The sequence below is a fragment of the Osmerus mordax genome, chromosome 20 (assembly GCF_038355195.1).
Source record: "Osmerus mordax isolate fOsmMor3 chromosome 20, fOsmMor3.pri, whole genome shotgun sequence".
Taxonomy (NCBI): Eukaryota; Metazoa; Chordata; class Actinopteri; order Osmeriformes; family Osmeridae; genus Osmerus; species Osmerus mordax.
Window position 1 is genome coordinate 2,244,837 of NC_090069.1, and position 19,289 is coordinate 2,264,125.

At 50.5% G+C, this 19,289-nt stretch overlaps 1 protein-coding gene and 1 pseudogene across 1 annotated transcript; one reads left to right on the forward strand and one right to left on the reverse strand.

Annotated features, from left to right (window-relative positions):
• Positions 1-2,719: 2,719 nt before the first annotated feature.
• LOC136964554 (3-hydroxy-3-methylglutaryl-coenzyme A reductase-like) lies at positions 2,720-10,219 on the forward strand. The gene is made up of 19 exons (XM_067258712.1): positions 2,720-2,774; positions 3,388-3,605; positions 3,873-3,984; positions 4,086-4,173; positions 4,273-4,357; positions 4,620-4,725; positions 5,066-5,172; positions 5,501-5,620; positions 5,810-5,943; positions 6,169-6,625; positions 6,858-7,052; positions 7,174-7,332; positions 7,434-7,591; positions 7,722-7,827; positions 8,185-8,355; positions 8,491-8,631; positions 8,748-8,906; positions 9,103-9,257; positions 9,387-10,219. Exons 1-19 carry the CDS (start codon positions 2,741-2,743, stop codon positions 9,481-9,483), a joined length of 2,802 nt encoding a protein of 933 aa, XP_067114813.1. The 5' UTR covers positions 2,720-2,740; the 3' UTR covers positions 9,484-10,219.
• A 568-nt stretch (positions 10,220-10,787) lies between these two features.
• Positions 10,788-19,289, reverse strand: part of LOC136964534 (ceramide transfer protein-like) — a 22,430-nt pseudogene continuing 13,928 nt past the window's right edge.

The following is a 19,289-nucleotide window of genomic DNA, read 5'->3' on the forward strand; positions in this document are numbered from 1 at the left end:
AGCACCATAGACATATGTCTATGGTAAGCACGACAGATGAACAGTGACCTCTTCAGTGGCGCACGAAGCATTTGAAGGGAGGAGTAGCCGTTTAAGGGAGGAACTTCGTGACGCGGTTTAGTTTAACCTTAAACCCAACATTTGTTAGGATCGTCATTTTTTTCTTCTTAAAATAATCTAAACTGATCTTTTTCAGAGAACATTGGAATATTGGATTTATAGTTGGAATATATTCGAGCCTAATGACATTTCGCTGTAGGGTACAACTAGATACCTTAATTGATTATTATTGACCTCTTTCATCAAACAGGAGAATCTGCAGACACAACAGAAAGAAACATCAGATAACCATGGCTACTCTATTTAAACACATTGTAGTATCGGGCGCTGAAACACTTTCAACCGTTCATTCAAACTGTGCAATGTAGAAATCAATGCGTAGCTATATCTCTCATGAATTGAAAATATGAAAACTCAGGAAGCCAAAACTAATTTGTCTCAGCAAGGGAAATATGCAGGTTTGGAACAATGATTAATAGTTTTAACAACAACTGCCACAATAGGAGTCAAGAATACATTTCCCCACCAGGACATATTTACAATAAATGCACTCCTCCTAATCTGCAATTCATTCTGACGGGAAGAATTTAGCGGAACGTTAATGTCCTTCTTTGTAAAAGTTGAATTGACTTAAGACAATTCATCAAGTTCATCAAGGGGTGTAACACCTTGTTAGATTCATGCAGATAATCGGATATCACAATAATCATACACTTGTTGAGGGAAGATCTGCTTACATTAGGCCCCTAGGCTACAATTATGCAACGCGTTACGTAAATTGTGTAGGCTACATTTGACTACATCGCGGAAAAATAGTGCATAGAAATCTACGGCAGATGATCAAGGATCTAAGGTGCTCCAACAGTATTTCGGTAGTCAGTCAAAGGGCAGTTTGTAGTTTCAGTAGCCTTCCTGTAGCCTGTTAAGTAATTGGCCTACAAGACCTCAGCCCAAACAACTCTTAGGCATCACATTCCAATCAGTACTTTCAAAAATAAGATTCATTGGAAACTAAATAGCGTAAGTGAAACTGTCCACAACTTCTGAGATATTGTAGGAGCTTCTACAGCAAGTTTTTAATTTGGTACTTTCAGGAAAGCTGGAAGTTTGTGCCAGAGCAAGAGTGTTTTTTGTTCGAAGGTCAAAATACCCTTTTAGATATACATGTCAAAAAATGAGAAGTCACACAAACCCTATTACTTCCTTTTCAACCCTCTTCCTCCCATCAACATTTTAGTTCTCTCTTTTACCTTTTTCAAATTGATTGTACATGTAAGATATTTATGTATGTATTTATATGTAATAGCAGAACAAGAAATGTGGTTGCTGCATAATTCATTTCCTTCCAATGTGTGTGTATACGCGACTGCGCGTGCGTATGTGTGTGTGTGTGTGTGAAAGAGAGGGAGATGAGAAAGAGAGAAAGTACTCTCTTTCTCATGCTGTCTCTGATGGATGTTTACTTCATAATCGTAATTATTTAGGCTACTGTACTACCTATGTGTACATATGTGCATTATGGCATGCGCACTGTTTTCAGCATGCTGTTTTTCCAGTGAATACCATGGGAATCGGTGGATAATATCAGTTCATACTCTACCTCTAGCCAGCTGCGCCTCTGGATCTTGGAGGTATTTGTCCAATAGAGCCCTACATGTGTGAAGGGCCGTTTAATCAGTTTTTGTGTAAAAGTCTGAATTATTTCCTAAACGGTTCCTCATATGTGTTAGTCTACTTACATAGGCCTACCTGTTTGATGGAAGGAATTTCAATCAATAGCCTACAGAGGTAACAAATAAAGGTTTTTCAAAAGTTCAAAAGGTTTTTCTTCCAACGTCCATCAGCCTTCTTGTAAGAAAGAAACAAACAAAAGCACTGGTCTATGTTCAAATGTAATGTTTACAGTTCAATGTCTTGAGCTGTTATCAGTAAGGTACAACGCCCGTTGACTACCTAATATTGAGACAGCGACAGCAGAATAGGTATTTCACAACATGGAAGTAGGCCTGTTTAATTTGTTTCATTGAGGACTATATTTGAAACATTAGTCAACTCCTAAATGACGTGTAACCATAGTGATGATGAGTGCACTAGGCTGATGTGGCCTATCACTCCACCATAATGTAGTTCTCTGAATGTCAAGTACAGCAACAGCAACCATACATTGACAAATACTGTCCTCTTCTGGTGATATTATGTATAGCCTACTGAAAAAATTTATTAAAAGAAATGCTGAATTATATTTCGTGTCAAATTGGGTTGATGGTATTTGCAATAAATGTGACTTGTTAGTTGGTGTTATATGGTATAACAGTTGCATGCCCTTTAAACATGTTAGTCAAAATAAATAAACGTTAAATAATAATTTTCAAGGTCACGGATGTCACTTGCTTGGTAGAAAAGTTATCTTTGCAATAAGTAAATGCTCGTTTATTATGTTCGTTTTGTACTGCAGTATGTTGACACTAATGGATTTTTAGATTGAAGTGCACCAGTCTATCCTATTCATAGGTCTATGATTCTATTCAATATAGTTTCCTGAATACTTAGCGAATACTTATTTTCCTTGTGTTGACTGTGTTGTCTAGTCATAGACTAGTCTGTTACGTTCTTGGCCACGCCTTTCTGATGATGACACATGAACATTTACAAGTAGACACCATTTAGCTAATATGAGTGGATGTCACAATTTGGGGGAGAACGTTCAAATGAAGGTAAACAATTAACTTAATATGTAAGCGTACTAATGGATTTCATGTACGTAATATGTTTTGTATTAAGGTAGCTTTATCTGACCTTGGATAGACTAGAGGGTAGTACTAGAGACACTGACAGGAACGTGTCAGACGTTAGCCAGCCACATAGCCTGTTTAACATATTGTCACCAGGAAAGGAGCACAGTCAATAGCAAGCTAACTAGCGCTAGCTAGCTAGCTACAACCAGTGCATTCATTGCTGTGAAACCTTGTGAACGAGTCCGACACCGATCCAGTTCAAATATAAATACATTGTCATTTATCTCTCCGAGGTAAAGGAACGATCCTTCCGTGAGTTTGATATTTAGCTAGCGAATGACACGAAAAAGGTTGGCTAGCTATCGGCTAGCTAACGATAGTGGGTGTGACTTGAGTTCTGCTTTGAGAAGTGTACACTTCGAACAGCAGAACTCAGTAACATGTGTTACTTGCCCAGTTAGACATAGCAGCAGTCTAGCCAGTTGTAACATTAACTATATCAGTACGTGTCCGTAATGCGAAGCAATACAGAGGTTAGGCTAGCTACCGTTACCCATGATCTAGGCCGACCCTTCCTCTTGCTTCGTTCTAGGTGAGTCAGTGACCTCAAACGGCTGGCTAACATCAGGTTTTCGTGGCGGTACCATGTTGACTGGTGTGTTCAGACTGCATGGCCTGGTGGTGGCGTCACACCCATGGGAGGTGATCGTGGGCACCGTGGTCCTCACCGTGTGCCTTATGTCCATGAACAGCCTGGCCGCCACTAACCAGGTCTGCAGCTGGAACGAGGACTGTCCAAAACTTCAGGAGGTGAGTCTACGTTGTTTGGCTTGAATCAATCTGAGGAGCATCCTGTTTCCAGGCTGAAATTGTGTTGGGTAAAAACGAAACCATTCCACATGGTTGCTGCCCTCTGATTTTCTCTCTGAGGTTCCACTAGTGACCATATACTGTTACTGGATTTTTTCCCCAGTGTTGAATATATGCTGCCTTTGCACACACATAAAATGTGCGTCTGAATGTGTTGGTTATGTCTGAAAGTACACATGTCAAATGATTGGTGTCTATCCTTTACAGAGAATCCTGAGCAGTGACATCATCATTCTAACAGTCACTCGCTGCATGGCCATCATTTACATCTATATACAGTTCCAGAATCTTCGACAGCTTGGCTCCAAATACATACTTGGTGGGTGTGATGGTTTTGCAATCGGTTTCCCATCCAACATGGATGCTTAGCGCTGGTGTGCTTTTGGAAAGTAATGTGAATATTTTGTATTCTTGTCTCAGGTATTGCAGGATTTTTCACGGTGTTTTCCAGCTTGGTTTTCAGCACGGTGGTAATCCACTTTCTGGGGAAAGAGTTGACGGGCCTAAAGTAAACATTTTAGAATAGATAGTTAACAGCAAAACTATCTGTATTTACAGTACCAGAATCTGAATCAGTTTGTGAATCAACATCTGTTTTCTCCCTCAGTGAAGCACTCCCGTTTTTTCTCTTGCTCATCGACTTGTCCAAGGCATGCGCCCTGGCCAAGTTCGCCCTCAGCTCAAACTCTCAGGTAATTGAAAGACCTAAGGCAGTCTGTAAAAAGCCTTGGAGTACAGTTAAACATTGTGTCAAACTTAACCATTTAGTCAGTCATACTTCACACTAATAATCCAATAATAATAATAATAACAACAACAACGTGTAGTTCATTTCGCAAACACTTTCATGCAAACCTCTTAATCCACAATCAGATGCTCTAATGCTGAGCTTCACCCATCCGTGTTAAAGCAGTTTTTATTTTTTTAAACGGGCTGGTGGTTTTGTCCTTGCAGGAGGAGGTGAGGGAAAACATATCCCAGGGCATGGCCATCCTGGGCCCCACCTTCACCCTGGACGCCCTGGTGGAGTGCCTGGTCATTGGCATAGGCACCATGTCAGGTCAGTTATTTACAAACAGCTCTGTTCGGGTTCTCAAGTGTTTCTCAGCATGTTGTTGGTCTTCATTCTGGCCTTCTGTCCTGTCAGTGTGGCCCTGGGAAGGCTAGTGGTGTGTGTTCTGATGGGTGTGTGTGTTCTGATGGGTGTGTGTGTTCTGATGGGTGTGTGTGTTCTGATGGGTGTGTGTGTTCTGATGGGTGTGTGTGTTCTGATGGGTGTGTGTGTTCTGATGGGTGTGTGTGTTCTGATGGGTGTGTGTGTTCTGATGGGTGTGTGTTCTGATGGTTGTGTGTTCTGGTGGGTGTATGTTTTGATGTGTGACTGTGTTTCCCCCCTGCAGGAGTGCCCCAGCTGGAGATCATGTGCTGCTTCGGGTGCATGTCTGTTCTGGCCAACTACTTTGTCTTCATGACCTTTTTCCCTGCCTGTGTGTCTCTGGTCCTGGAGGTAAGGAACAGCGTCAGAGGAAGTGTGTTTGCACCTGTGTGTGTGTGTGTGTGTGTGTGTGTGCGCACAAGTTCCCTGTCCTTAACCTTTTATAGTTTGTGTAAACTCCCTGTTCTTTATCTTCTGGTGTGTGTGTGTGTGTGTGCGCGCAAGTTCCCCGTCCTTAACCTTTTATAGTTTGTGTAAACTCCCTGTTCTTTATCTTCTGGTGTGTGTGTGTGTGTGCGCGCGCAAGTTCCCCGTCCTTAACCTTTTATAGTTTGTGTAAACTCCCTGTTCTTTATCTTCTGGTGTGTGTGTGTGTGTGTGTGCGTGCGCGCGCGTGCAGTTATCCAGAGAGAGCCGGGAGGGGCGCCCGATCTGGCAGCTGAGCCACTTTGCCCGCGTGCTGGCTGAGGAGGAGGACAACAAGCCCAACCCAGTCACCCAGAGGGTCAAGATCATCATGGTGAGAACCGCAAGCACACTCCACCACAACACCAGAGGTCAGGAAGCACACACACACACACGGGCCAATCAGGAAGGGTCTTACCGAACACGGGCCAATCAGGAAGGGTCTTACCGAACACGGGCCAATCAGATAGGGTCTTACCGGAAGAGCCGCCGTTTCAGTTGTCTGCTCTCCCTATCCTCACAGTCTCTGGGCTTGGTCCTGGTCCACGCCCACAGTCACCTGGCCACGGAGAACTCGGGCCAGAACCGGACCACGGAGGGGCAGATGATCAAGAGGCTGGATCCCAATGACAGCCTGTGGCCTCTGTCTGTGTTCAGGTAACCAGGGCAACCCCAGAGGAAACTGCCATGTCATGGATTCTCTTGAAAGTTCACACCACGATTAGTCGTTTTATACTGTTGGTACGTGAAGTAACTATTTCACTCACGTAACTATAACACAACTTTCTCTTTCTTTCACTTTTCTCTTTCACTCTCTCTCTCTATCTCTCTCCCTCTCTCTCTCTCTCTCTCTCTTTTTCTCTCTCTCTCTCTCCCCCCCAGTATGGACCTGGAGCAGGTGATAACCCTCGCGCTGGCTCTCCTCCTGGCCGTCAAATACATCTTCTTTGAGCCGACCGAGACCGACTCCCCCTTGTCCCTGAAGAGCCCCATCGCCAGCCCCCCTCCAGCCGTGGCCCAGCGGGGGGTGGAGGACTGCTGCAGGAGGGAGCCAGCCCCCCACAAGGCCCCACGGAGGACAGCCGGCACCCCCACCCCGAGCCCAGGGGCAGAGCCTCCCTTGGGGGGCTCCGCAGGCGAGGCGACGGGCCCTCGTCTGGTGGTCCCGCCCCAGCAGAACGGACCCTGTTGTCCCGGCTCCCATGTTGCTGCCGCCGCTTCGCCCCGCTCCCCCGCACCTCCCCCATCCTCCCCCGCACCTCCCCCATCCTACCCCGCACCTCCCCCATCCTCCCCCCGCCCCCTGGAGGAATGCCTAGCCATCCTGTCGGACCCAGAGGTGAGCTTCCAGTGGAAGGGGAGGAACAACTGTAGTGGATTCAATGGAATGGGATTGAATTTAATACATTCCATGAATTCAAACTTCTCTGCCTCTGAGCTATGCCCATCTCCCCCACAGACCACTGAGCAAGAAATTGCTGTTCTTGCGGCAGTAAAGGCGATAGATGCAAACCTGTGAGAAGTCAGCCGAAGAACGATTGTGATCATGTCTCTCTCTCTTTCGCTCCCAGAGGGGCGCCCGTTCCCTTAGCGACGCAGAGGTCACGCTGCTGGTGACCTCCAGGAACATCCCGACCTATAAGCTGGAGGCCGTCATGGAAACGCCAGAGAGGGGCGTGGCTATCCGAAGAGAGATGCTGTCGTCCAAGCTGCCCGACCCCTCCGCCCTGGTCGGCCTGCCATACAAGGGCTACGACTTTTCAAAGGTGCATGTCCCTCCATTCCCTCCCTCCATTCCCTCCCTCCCTCCATTCCCTCCCTCCATTCCCTCCCTCCCTCCATCTTCTACTGCTTCAGGTGACTGACGTGAGGTGCTGTCTGTCTCAGGTGATGGGGACCTGCTGCGAGAACGTCATTGGCTACATGCCCGTTCCGGTGGGAGTGGCCGGCCCGCTCCTATTGGACGGGAAGGAGTTCCACGTTCCCATGGCGACCACAGAGGGCTGTCTGGTGGCCAGCACCAACAGAGGATGTCGAGCCGTCGCTGTGAGTACGAGTGTGGTTTTGAAGGACAGTGTGTGAGGGTGTGTGTTTTCAGGTGCGTGTCCTAACCCTCCCGTGCTCCCCCCCCCCCCCCCCCCCCCCAGCTGAGCGGAGGCTGCAGCAGTCGTATCCTAGGCGACGGGATGACCCGCGGCCCTGTGGTCCGGCTGCCCTCCGCCTGCCGGGCAGCCGAGGTCAAGGCCTGGCTGGAGACCCCTGACGGCTTCAGCACCATCAAGCAGGCCTTCGACCACACCAGCAGGTCAGGCCACAACCCGGCCCCTCCCTGCCTCACACGAGGCCTGGAGGCTTCCAGCAGACCTCTCCAGTCCTCTCAGAACCACTGAGGTGGTTCCTGGGACAGAGGATGATGATGTGTGTGTGTGTTGCAGGTTTGCCCGTCTGGATAAGCTGCAGATAGGCCTGGCTGGAAGGAACCTGTACGTCCGTTTCCAGTCCCAGACAGGAGACGCCATGGGCATGAACATGCTCTCCAAGGTAAGGCTGCACTGGGACCTTCAGGCAGTGGACCCAGGCTGCGCGTTCCAGAGGAGTGACCACTGGTGGGATCATGTGACCACTGGTGGGATCATGTGACCTCTGGTGGGATCATGTGACCACTGGTGGGATCATGTGACCACTGGTGGGATCATGTGACCACTGGTGGGATCATGTGACCTCTGGTGGGATCATGTGACCTCTGGGGAGATCATGTGACCACTGGTGGAATCATGTGACCTCTGGTGGGATCATGTGACAGGGGCGCTCACCCTCGTTCAGTTACGAAGATACAACTGCCGCTTACGTTTCGCAACCTTTTTTCTCTCTCTCTCTCCCCCTCTCCCCCTTCTCCAGGGTACAGAGCAGGCTGTGTCTATCCTGCAGCAGCAGTTCCCAGACCTGCAGGTGTTGTCCGTCAGCGGCAACTACTGCACCGACAAGAAGCCCGCAGCCATAAACTGGATCCTGGGCAGGGGCAAGTCTGCCGTGTGTGAGGCCACCGTCCCCGCCAAGGTCGTCCGAGAGGTACGCCCTTCTGTGATCAATTAGGAGCGGGGAGGACCGGGGGAAAGTATGTTACCTCAGCCCGTTGAGATGCACCCGTGTTGCGTCCGTGTTTCAAAGCTCTCCCCTGGTCTCCTCTGCTGTGCTGGTTGGCAGGTCCTGAAGAGCAGCACGGCCGCGCTGGTGGAGCTCAACCTCAACAAGAACCTGGTGGGCTCTGCCATGGCCGGCAGCATCGGGGGCTTCAACGCCCACGCGGCCAACATCGTGGCGGCCATCTACATCGCCTGCGGGCAGGTGCTGTGCCTGGCTACCCTAACCCCTAACCCTAACCCCTAGTCTACCCAGCAACTGCTTGTCTCTCGCTCTCCCTCTCTGTTTCTCTACCTCTCTCTCTCTCTCTCCGTGTGCAGGACCCGGCCCAGACGGTGGGAAGCTCCAACTGCATCACCCTCATGGAGGCTGCCGGCCCCGGGGGAGAGGACCTGCACATCAGCTGCACCATGCCCTCCATAGAGCTGGGCACGGTGGGGGGAGGCACCAACCTGGAGCCCCAACAGGCCTGCCTGCAGGTGGGTGAGGGAGGGTGAGGAGAGAGAGAGAGAGAGGTGAGAGAGAGAGGTGAGAGAGAGAAAGAGGTAAGAGAGGGAATGAGAGGTTGAGGGGGTGACAGAAAGAGAGGATGACAGAGAGTGAGCGAGCGAGCATGTGGTGTGAGCAAAAGACAGACCCCGCTCTCTCTCTGACCCCCGGCCCGTGTGTTTTCAGATCCTGGGCGTCCAGGGCTCCAGTCCGGACCAGCCGGGTCAGAACGCCCGGCAGCTGGCCAGGGTGGTGTGTGGCACCGTCCTGGCCGGAGAGCTGTCCCTCATGGCTGCCCTAGCGGCCGGACACCTCGTCAAGAGCCACCTCACACACAACCGGTACCTGCCCAAGTCTTATCTGCGAAATGTCTATTTTTATGTAGTGTACATGAAGTTGTAGTCAATCCTGTACACTCTCTAGCTGGTTGAGGCGGCTAGGTAATGTTTTTTTCACCCCCTGTATTTCAGATCAAAGGTGAACTTGCCGGAAATGCACCCGTCACACTCTGAGAAGGCAGCATGTCACACAAGAGGCATCAACCAATCGGAAGAGAGCATCTCGTGACTACAGAGGACCTGTGAACTCTGGGAGTTGTGGTGAGAGAGGACTCGGTCCCTGCTCAAAGGCCCATAAGACCGACTCTCCCGGGAGGAAGAGGACGTTTTGGGCCTGGACAGAAATGCATCCGAAAGCTTTGAAAGGCACATTTCTGAGAGCCTGCTGACTGTCACACACACACACACTGCAGAACAGATACCTGTGTGGTGTTGAGTTGGCCCCGATGGTGAACGATTGTTTTTCATTTAGATTTTTTTTGACAGTTTTGTTTAAATGGAAACCCACAAATGACGGCTCTTGTCGGTAGATGACAAGTTGATTGAGGTTCGCAGCGGGAGAATGAACTCCTGTTGTGTGCACTGAATTCTCAGCTTCCGAGTCACAACTCCTTTGATACTCAGACAATCATGTCCAAGGACGAGTCCAGTCAACATCTCCCGTTCAGCAGGTTGTACCAAATAGAATACGGCATGCACACGATCAGAAATCACACTTCACAGGGTCGCTCTTATCCCCGCAGAGAGCTCCATTTGCACTTGCCAAATAATTGAGACGACAACCATGAAAAATGACATTTTCGGTTGGCGCTGAAAAGATTGATTTTTGTTTTGAATGTTTTTATTTAATGGAGTTGTTTCGACAGATGTCGAATGTTGCTGTATGAATGCACTGCGGGGAGCTGCAAATCCAGGCATTTCTAAAAGGAAGTGTTAAATGTACAGTTTGATTAGGTGATTGCTTTTATTTATTTTATTATCTATGATCGGTAGTTTCACTGTTTCCCCTCAGCAGGCCGTGTATGTGTACCGACGAGGTTAATGATGGTTGTGCAGCTCCTTGACTGAACCACTCAATACAGACTCCTGGTCATTTCAACAGCAGACGCGCAATCATGTGTGATTGTATTAGCTGTGCGAATGGGGAAAACCGGAAACGTAAAAAGCCATACAAACCGCCTTCTTTAATAGCTTCCTTAGACGCTAGCCTTCGTTGACGGGATGACAGTCGACGAACAGAGCTCAATGTGAAAGAGATTGGTATTTGCAGTGGGCTTATTGAGTCTTATTTGCTATTGTTTAAACACAATAAAACCGCATTATTGGCCTTATGACTTCAGATTCTGAATCAGAAGATTAAACTCCAGCTTGTTCTAAACGTAATGCTACTGTACGACTAATACCCATCTGTCCAATAACTTGTCTGTTCCCAGTGTATGTTGCTACAAATACAAATGCTATGTTTCCAGTAAAGACACCGTCTTATGTTTGGTTTCTGTTTGTATCCGTGTCTGAAATCACAGCCACACAACATAAGGATAAGAATGTCATTTATTTCTAAACAGGTCTGAAGTGCTACATTTCACAGTACAGGTTGATGTCGTTTCCTCAGTTTTAGTGTGAATTAATTTTTTTTTCCTCCGCACAATCATTCCCTCGTTACATTCAGTGCAAATGAAGTCACCCAGATTCTCAGGGGGGAGGGGGGAACTCTTACCACAGACAAAGCTGCTTCACAAGTAGGACGCTCTCCACTTAGCTGAGTGTGGTGGAGGATTAACCTCGTCCCACTTTACAGCATTATCAATTACCTGTGGCCCGGCCCGACTAATTCTGGGAGGGTTAGCAATAGGGTCTAATGGACCGTGACGAGCCTTTACTGGTAGAGAAGCTTGAAAGGGAATCTGAAGCAACACAACATTCTGATAGAAAACGTAACCTCGTACATTGCTTGTGCCTTGAATGTTAATCCAAAAAGTCCATGGGAATGACGTGTGTGTAGTGGTCGGCTGGATATATCACACTCTCGTGATTACAAGAAAAAACGGTCAAATCAGAAAATCTGCCTCCGCTGATTGGAATTCAAGTCTGAATAAAAACTCTTGAAATGAATTTGACGATTTTAACACCTAACCCTTGGTTTTGTACAAATAATTGTAATTTTCCACACAAGTGACAACCAAGAGACTGATAGCTCTCTGCTGTCCAGATATAGACATCATACAAAGGCTTCAGTTTCCTTCCATATCAATATAGATAATCACCCAAGACTACAAGGAAAATGTTGCCGTGACAATGATAATACATATACAGGTCATTGTAGGCACCTCTCTAGTGAGTTCATAGGTATATTACCTCATCCTGAAATGCATCTCCATTCTAAGGCATACAGGGTTGATTCAGTCACAATAAAAAGCGTTTGCAGAGATTTCTCCAGGTGTAACTAAAGTGAAATGGCTGGTGTCCTATACATAATATACACTAAATAAAAACATCACCCCATTTAGAAGTGTGCAACGACAAACAAATACACCCCCAACACTTAGAAATATGGGGATTTTTGTACTTTTGAGGGGGGGAAACACAAAAGAAACGTTTTGCCTCGTCCCTCCATCAGTACCAACGAGTGGTGATTTCACTAGAGAGACGACGTCAAAAAGGTAAAGTCTTATATCATAGGGATCATGGAATTATGACAACCCTCAGGACTTCCTTGTGTTACTTATTTACAACCTAAAATCACACCAGCTTAAGTCACCTTGTTTCTTTGTCCTATTAGCAAAAGGTTAGCAGCATGAATAAGCTGTGACAGACGGCTGTGATTATTTATCAAATGCAAAATCAACACAGAAAAGGGCACAAACCCTATTTCTTAAAAAAAAAAAAGACGACTATAATCCCAAGACTAAAATATAGCCACCAGTTCTGTCTATTACTAGCCAGGAAGGTGTCTTTCTTATAAACATCTTATAACACATACGTACATTTATATATTACATCGATATATCTCTGTCAGGAACCCCCCCCCCCCCCCCAACCATAGAGCTGACATTTGGCTACCCTCGAAAGTTAGCATCGATGCTAGCATGATAATTAGCATTAGCGCTAGGGGGGAAACCAGCTTAAAGTCTAGCACGGGAGCTAGCAATAGGAGCTATCCACGAAGCAAACGGTAGGATGAAAGGCTAGCCTAGGAGTTCGCGAGAGGAACAATGACGGCGGCCGTCAGGGCAGAGAGGTCATCAACAGTCTGTTGTCAGGGGGATCGGAGGTGCAGTGTGTCTTTAGGGCCTGGTGGGGGCGCTGGAGCCCAGGGTGAGGAGTTGTGCTCAGGCCAGTCACTAGCAAGGCCAGGTATTCTGATGAATAAGAAGAAGGAGTTAAGTCATTAAACTAAACGGGTAAAGAGCTGTATATCGTTAGTGTACAGAGCCAACTGTCAGTGTTGATAGTGAGTATACAGGTAATAAAGAAATGGTCCGACAGACACGCCGGACAATGTTTCTTTGTTTTCACCTGTCTGCCTCAGAAGAGGATGGGCTTGCCAGCGGTCTTCTCCTGGACGTAGGAGGTGAAGCGCTTCAGAAACTTGGGGTACTCCCTCTTAGCCACCGCCCGCAGGACAGAGGCCGGGGCCCACCCTCCAGGGTTCACTGAGGGAGGAAACAGGATGTGATGTCACGCGCGCCCCCCGTCAAACATTTACATTTAGTCATTTAGCAGACGCTCTTATCCAGAGCGACTTACAGTAAGTACAGGGACATTCCCCCGGAGGCAAGCAGGGTGAAGTGCCTTGCCCAAGGACACAACGTCATTTGGCAGAGCCGGGGATCGAACCAGCGACCTTCTGATTACTAGTCCGATTCCCTCACCGCTCAGCCACCTGACTCCCAAACAACCGCCACTCCCCTTTGATCCTAATATTCCACAAAGCCTCCAGTCTGTACGCTTGCTTGCAGAAGAGGCCTGCTACTGTCTGGGAACGAGGACTCACCATTGGCTACGTAGGTGATCTTGCAGAGGATGTTGTCTCGGCTGATTTCTTTGTCGCCCTCTGGGGGGCTGACCAGGGTCTGCAGATCATGGCGATGTTGATTTTGGCACGAACACACCTGTTGGTGGGCTGGAGGGGGGAGCAGGGGGACCACAGGGGGGGTCAAACTGTGAGCGTCACGCCCGATTAAAATGTTCAGTATCCCAGTCCCCCGTCCTAAAAGGAGTGTCTGAAGGCAGCAGGGGGGGGTGCACTGGAGCAGAGGCGGTCCGGTGCTCCTCACCTGGGCGTTGTCGTGGTCCACAGAGAAGTTACACACCAGCCAGGTGTCGGGGTCGTTCTCGTTGTTGGCCAGGATCTTCCTCATGGCAGACAGGTACAGGACGTCCCTCTGAGACGCCGGCCACACCCTCTGCAACACACACACAGAGTAAGATACACACACACACAGAGTAAGATACAGCAGATGAAGGGGTGTGCATGTGACTGTGTCTCTCTGTGAGAGTGTGTCTGTGAGCGTGTGTCTGTGAGCGTGTGAGCGTGTGTGTGATTCTGTGAGAGTGTGTCTGTGAGCGTGTCTCGTTCCCTACTCTCACACCTTATGCGTCTGATAGACAATCACAGCACTTTCTGACAGCGGCTCCACGACGTTGAAGTTCTCGATAGTGGCTGAAACAGACAAGATGAAGTTAAGGCCCTCGTCCCAGCGGTGTGACGGTGGCGTGCTTCACGGCGGGGGGGGGGGGGATGGGGATGCAGCTGACTTACTCTCCCAGTCGTTGCGGTACTCCGTGTCCCAGAAGTAGTGGCACAGCTCGTGGCCCGTCACCCCCCTCACAGAGTGGGTGGCCTTCAGGGGGTCCAGCACAATCCCGTTCTCCTCCACCTCCCGCCGGTACACCTGCGCGCACACACACACACACACACCCACACACAGAGACAGAACCACAACAGTGAAAAAGGGGTCTTCCTCTCTAGGTGATGCAGGTTGAAGGGTCCTAGAAGAGCAGTCCTAACAAGGCCCGTCTGACCAGACTGCAGCGCTGACCTTCATCTCTCCCTCCTCCACCACCAGCTGCCAGTTGGCATCTCCACCCATGTCCTGCAGGGAGTAGGTCATGTGGTTCTGCACCATCTCCTCCACCTATCCCAGAGGACCAGGAACAGGAAGTGAAGCCGAGATCAGACAGGTATGCACACACGGAACATGTATTAATATGCGTTTATGTTTATTTGGTCTAGTGGACGTGGTCAGTGGGTGGGGATGAGTTAGGAGGTGTGGTAACTATGGTAACGTGAGCAGAAACACACAGGGGAGCAGGGAGAAGATATGAGGCTAGTGTCTACTGTGAGAGGGGGGGCCAGTACTGGTGCTGGGTTACTGGGAGGACTGGTAAACAGTACTGGTGCTGGGTTACTGGGAGGACTGGTAGACAGTACTGGTGCTGGGTTACTGGGAGGACTGGTAGACAGTACTGGTGCTGGGTTACTAGGAGGACTGGTAGACAGTACTGGTGCTGGGTTACTGGGAGGACTGGTAGACAGTACTGGTGCTGGGTTACTGGGAGGACTGGTAGACAGTACTGGTGCTGGGTTACTGGGAGGACTGGTAGACAGTACTGGTGCTGGGTTACTGGGAGGACTGGTAGACAGTACTGGTGCTGGGTTACTGGGAGGACTGGTAGACAGTACTGGTGCTGGGTTATTACTGGAGGACTGGTAAACAGTACTGGTGCTGGGTTACTGGGAGGACTGGTAGACAGTACTGGTGCTGGGTTACTGGGAGGACTGGTAGACAGTACTGGTGCTGGGTGGGGTTACTGTGGATGTAGCACAGGGAAATAGCCCCTCATGCCTTCATTCAAAGCTAGCATGGTGGCGGGGGGAGGGAGGACTGAGTATCTGCCCAGCCCTCTGTACGTGGCTTCACGTACGCCCAGAGGCTCATGCGAGGGGGAACATACGCACTGATGGGGGAGGCAGGGGATGGTGGACGGGGGGGGGGGGTCGTACCTCTGCGCTGAATCTGTGGACGTCGTGAGGGGGGGCGGTGACTATCAGAGGAGAGGAGTGACTGCGGGTCTACGGGGGGGGGGGGAGGAGGAGGAGAGGGGGGCGAGGGAGAGCCGGAGAGAAGAGAAAAAAACGTCAGAAGCAGAACCCAAGTGAAGTGAGGAGGAGCGAGGGGTGGTCGACACACAGAGAGAGAGAGAGAGAGAGAGAGAAAGAGAGAGAGAGAGGAGAGAGAGAGAGAGAGAGAAGGCGGGAGAGAGAGAGAGAGAGAGAAAATACATTATGAAAGAGAGAGAGGGAGTAGCAAAGTACAGTTCAGGGTGTAAATGCAGACAGAGAGGCGACAGAAGAGGAAGACGGCTCTCGATCCATTAAGACAGGATGATGATGATGAGGAGGATGCAGTCGTTGATTAAGTGTTTTGAGGAGGAATGGGGAGACTGACCTTGTCAGCGTATCTGTGCGAGCCTGTGGTGGAATACACGTCTCCTGTAGGGACAGGACTGGACCTCTGTATCCTGGACTTGGTCTGTCTGGGACTACACACACACACACACACAGACACACACACACACACAGACACACACACAGAAACAGACACACACACACAGGAACTAAAGCCACCAACAAACACAAACTTTTCTCCCAATATTCAAACATGCAGTACCAGGAATAAGTATCTGGTAGCTATTTTTCTTACAGATCAAAACAGTAACATTTCTGCGAGTACGAGTGCGTTTAGGAGGCCGTGGTCGGAGGGTTCCAGTACCTGCTCCTCGATCTTGTCTTGTCCTGTCCAGGGCGGGCTTCCACGGCGTCAAAGAACTCGTCCTCGTTGATCAGGCTGTTGGGACCCTCCTGTAGAGGGACGATACGCCAACACGCTCAACACAGCGTGTCTGTCTTCAAGATAACGTTTTTCGAGGGCCTTTTGTGTCTTTATCGAGGACAGTTAGAGATAAGACCAGCACATGTATGTGATAGAGAGGGGAAGACGTGCAGGGAGCGGGGCCGAGGCCCAATCGAACCCGGGTCGCCGCGTGTGGGCCCTCGGCGCCCGATACGGCAGTGTGTGTGTGTGACGCGAGTCCACGTGGAAGAGCACCGGAGCTCCAGGCGACCTGCTCACCTCGTAATCCGGCCCTCCGAAGTGAGACTTCTTCTTCAGGTCGGTGAGGGCGGATTTATAGCTGTCCTCTATCCTCCTCCTCTTCTCCATCTCCTACACACGCGCACACACACTCGTTACACACCTTCATCTCCACGCGACACGGTGTGTGTGTGTGTGTGGGGGTGCGGCGTTACCTTGTCCAGCTCTTCTGCCAGCTGTCCTCTCTCTTCACCATGAGGTCGATGCAGTGCGACAGCGTGGCCAGGATGCCCCGCCGTGGTGGCCTTGAAGGTGATCGCCTCGCCCCTTGAAGTCGATCCCGTTGACGCCCCTGGGGCTCAGAGAGGGACTGGAACACTGGGAGAGAGAGAGAGACGGGAGACACATAGACGGAGAAAAAAGAGAGAGAGAGGATCACACCACGGCGGAGAGGCCAAGCAGGTGGGTCGTCTACGACCGACCTACGACCCCCCCCCCCCACCCCGCCCCAGGCAGACCCCCTCCCCCCGACCCTAACTCTACTCACGCTTCTCCTTGCTGCCGTTGTTGTTGTGCACAAAACTCCCCGTCCGTCCGAGTGCTGGGGAAGTCATCCTCATCATCCTCCACCACTGAGAGAGAGAGAGAGAAGGGGAGAGAGAGAGAGAGAGAGAGAGAGAGAGAGAGAGAGAGAGAGAGAGAGAGAGGAGAGAGAGAGAGAGAGAGAGAGAGAGAGAGAGAGAGAGAGAGAGAGAGAGAATGGAGAGAATGGAGAGAGAGAAGGGGAGAGAGAGAAGGGGAGAGAGAGAAGGGGAGAGAGAGAAGGGGAGAGAGAGAGGGAGTTAGTTATGGGGCTGAGAATGGAGACCCCAGTCCTAGAAGGCCAGTTGAACACAGCTACCCAGGCACTGCACAGCACGCTAGCGGGCTGACAGACCTCTACTGTGCTGCCCACCACAACAATGACCTGGCTTCATCTGCCGAAGGGTGGAGGGGGGTGGAGAGGAGGAGGGAGGTGGGGGGTTTATGGGCAACAAAAGATGAATTCTCTGTGGTCATCCACAGGCCCTTAGTGTTGTGACAAAGCACAACTCTACCATACACACAAGCTCAGACAGCCAAGAGACACAGAGACAGAGAGAGAGAGAAAGAGAGAGAAGGAACAGAGAAATTACTTCATCTGGGAGGGAAGACAAAACACATTCCACACGGTTCTGCAAATGTTTCCTCTCTTGGCTCCAGTGACCAGCTCCAGGATCCACACATGCTCAGTGTGTCTCCGGGCTGGCCCCGCCCCAGGATCCACACATGCTCAGTGTGTCTCCCGGGCTGGCCCCGCCCCAGGATCCACACATGCTCAGTGTGTCTCCCGGGCTGGCCCCGCCCCAGGATCCACACATGCTCAGTGTGTCTCCCGGGCTGGCCCCGCCCCAGATCCACACATGCTCAGTGTGTCTCCCGGGCTGGCCCCGCCCCAGGATCCACACATGCTCAGTGTGTCTCCCGGGCTGGCCCCCGCCCCCAGGATCCACACATGCTCAGTGTGTCTCCCGGGCTGGCCCCCGCCCCAGGATCCACACATGCTCAGTGTGTCTCCCGGGCTGGCCCCGCCCCAGGATCCACACATGCTCAGTGTGTCTCCCGGGCTGGCCCCGCCCCAGGATCCACACATGCTCAGTGTGTCTCCCGGGCTGGGCCCCGCCCAGGATCCACACATGCTCAGTGTGTCTCTGGGTCGGGACTCTGGCCACATCTCATGACACATCACAGGGGAGCGCTACACCGTGTCAAAACCAGAAGGAGCTGGAGGGAGCAGCGGCTAGGCAGGAGCAGGAGGAGGTCTGTGTGTTCTCCTGCTCTGTCTGAGGGACACGGGGAGAGAGAGAGAGAGAGAGAGGGAGAGGGAGACAGAGACAGAGAGAGGAGGAATAGAAAGGGAGAGAGAGAAAGACAGGGAGGGGGAGAGAGAGAGAGAGAGAGAGAGAGAGAGAGAGAGAGAGAGAGAGAGGAGGGAGAGAGAGAGAGAGAGAGAGGATAGATGAGAGAGAGGAGGGAGGAGAGAGAGAGAAAGGACAGGGAGAGAGATCCCCATTCCCAGGCCGCTGTGTCTCTTACTCCTGTCTCTGTGCAGCTCGTCCTTGGACACGTCTGCACAGCCGTCAAAGACCTTCTGCAGTGTGTCCACCTGGCGGCACAGAATGTCCCGAACGTCTCCATCTCAGCCAGCCTCTCCTTCAGACTGTGGCCCTGGAGAGAGAGAACAGGGGAGACCAGGAGGGAGAGATGGAGAGGGAGGTAGAGAGGGACAGGGGGAGAGATGGAGAGAGGGAGCAAGAGAGACAGGGGGAGAGATGGAGAGAGGGAGCAAGAGAGAGAGAAGGGTAGAGATGGTGAGAGGAGCGAGAGAGAGACGGGGAGAGATGGTGAGAGGGAGCGAGAGAGAGACGGAGTGAGAGAGAGAAGGGTAGAGATGGTGAGAGGGAGCGAGAGAGAGACGGGAGAGGGAGCGAGAGAGAGACAGGAGGAGAGATGGTGAGAGGGAGCGAGAGAGACGGGGAGAGGGAGCGAGAGAGAGACAGGGGGAGAGATGGTGAGAGGGAGCGAGAGAGAGACGAGGAGAGGGAGCGAGAGAGAGACGGTGAGAGGGAGCGAGAGAGAGACGGAGTGAGAGAGAGAAGGGTAGAGATGGTGATAGGGGAGGTTGTGAGAGATGCAAGGTTTCTCTCGACCATATTGCACGAATACAAGGTCCGAACTTCCACTCAAAAGTGTATTCGACTTTCACAGCCAAGTGTATATGTGTGTATTATAAGGTTAATAGCAAGAAACAGTATTGCCAATTTCACGCTTCGGTTCAAAGCGATAAGCGGTGTCACGGTTCGATACGTTTTCGATACAGCAAAAAAAATAAAAAGAATAATTGAAATGCCAGAGAAAA

Bases quoted from the DNA above. Each gene is read 5' to 3' on its own strand.
- LOC136964554 (XM_067258712.1), top strand. From the start codon at position 2,741: ATGTCACAATTTGGGGGAGAACGTTCAAATGAAG. The intron at 4,726-5,065 runs GTCAGTTATTTA...TCCCCCCTGCAG, and splicing joins TGGCATAGGCACCATGTCAG to GAGTGCCCCAGCTGGAGATC. The intron at 8,632-8,747 runs GTGCTGTGCCTG...CTCCGTGTGCAG, and splicing joins TCTACATCGCCTGCGGGCAG to GACCCGGCCCAGACGGTGGG.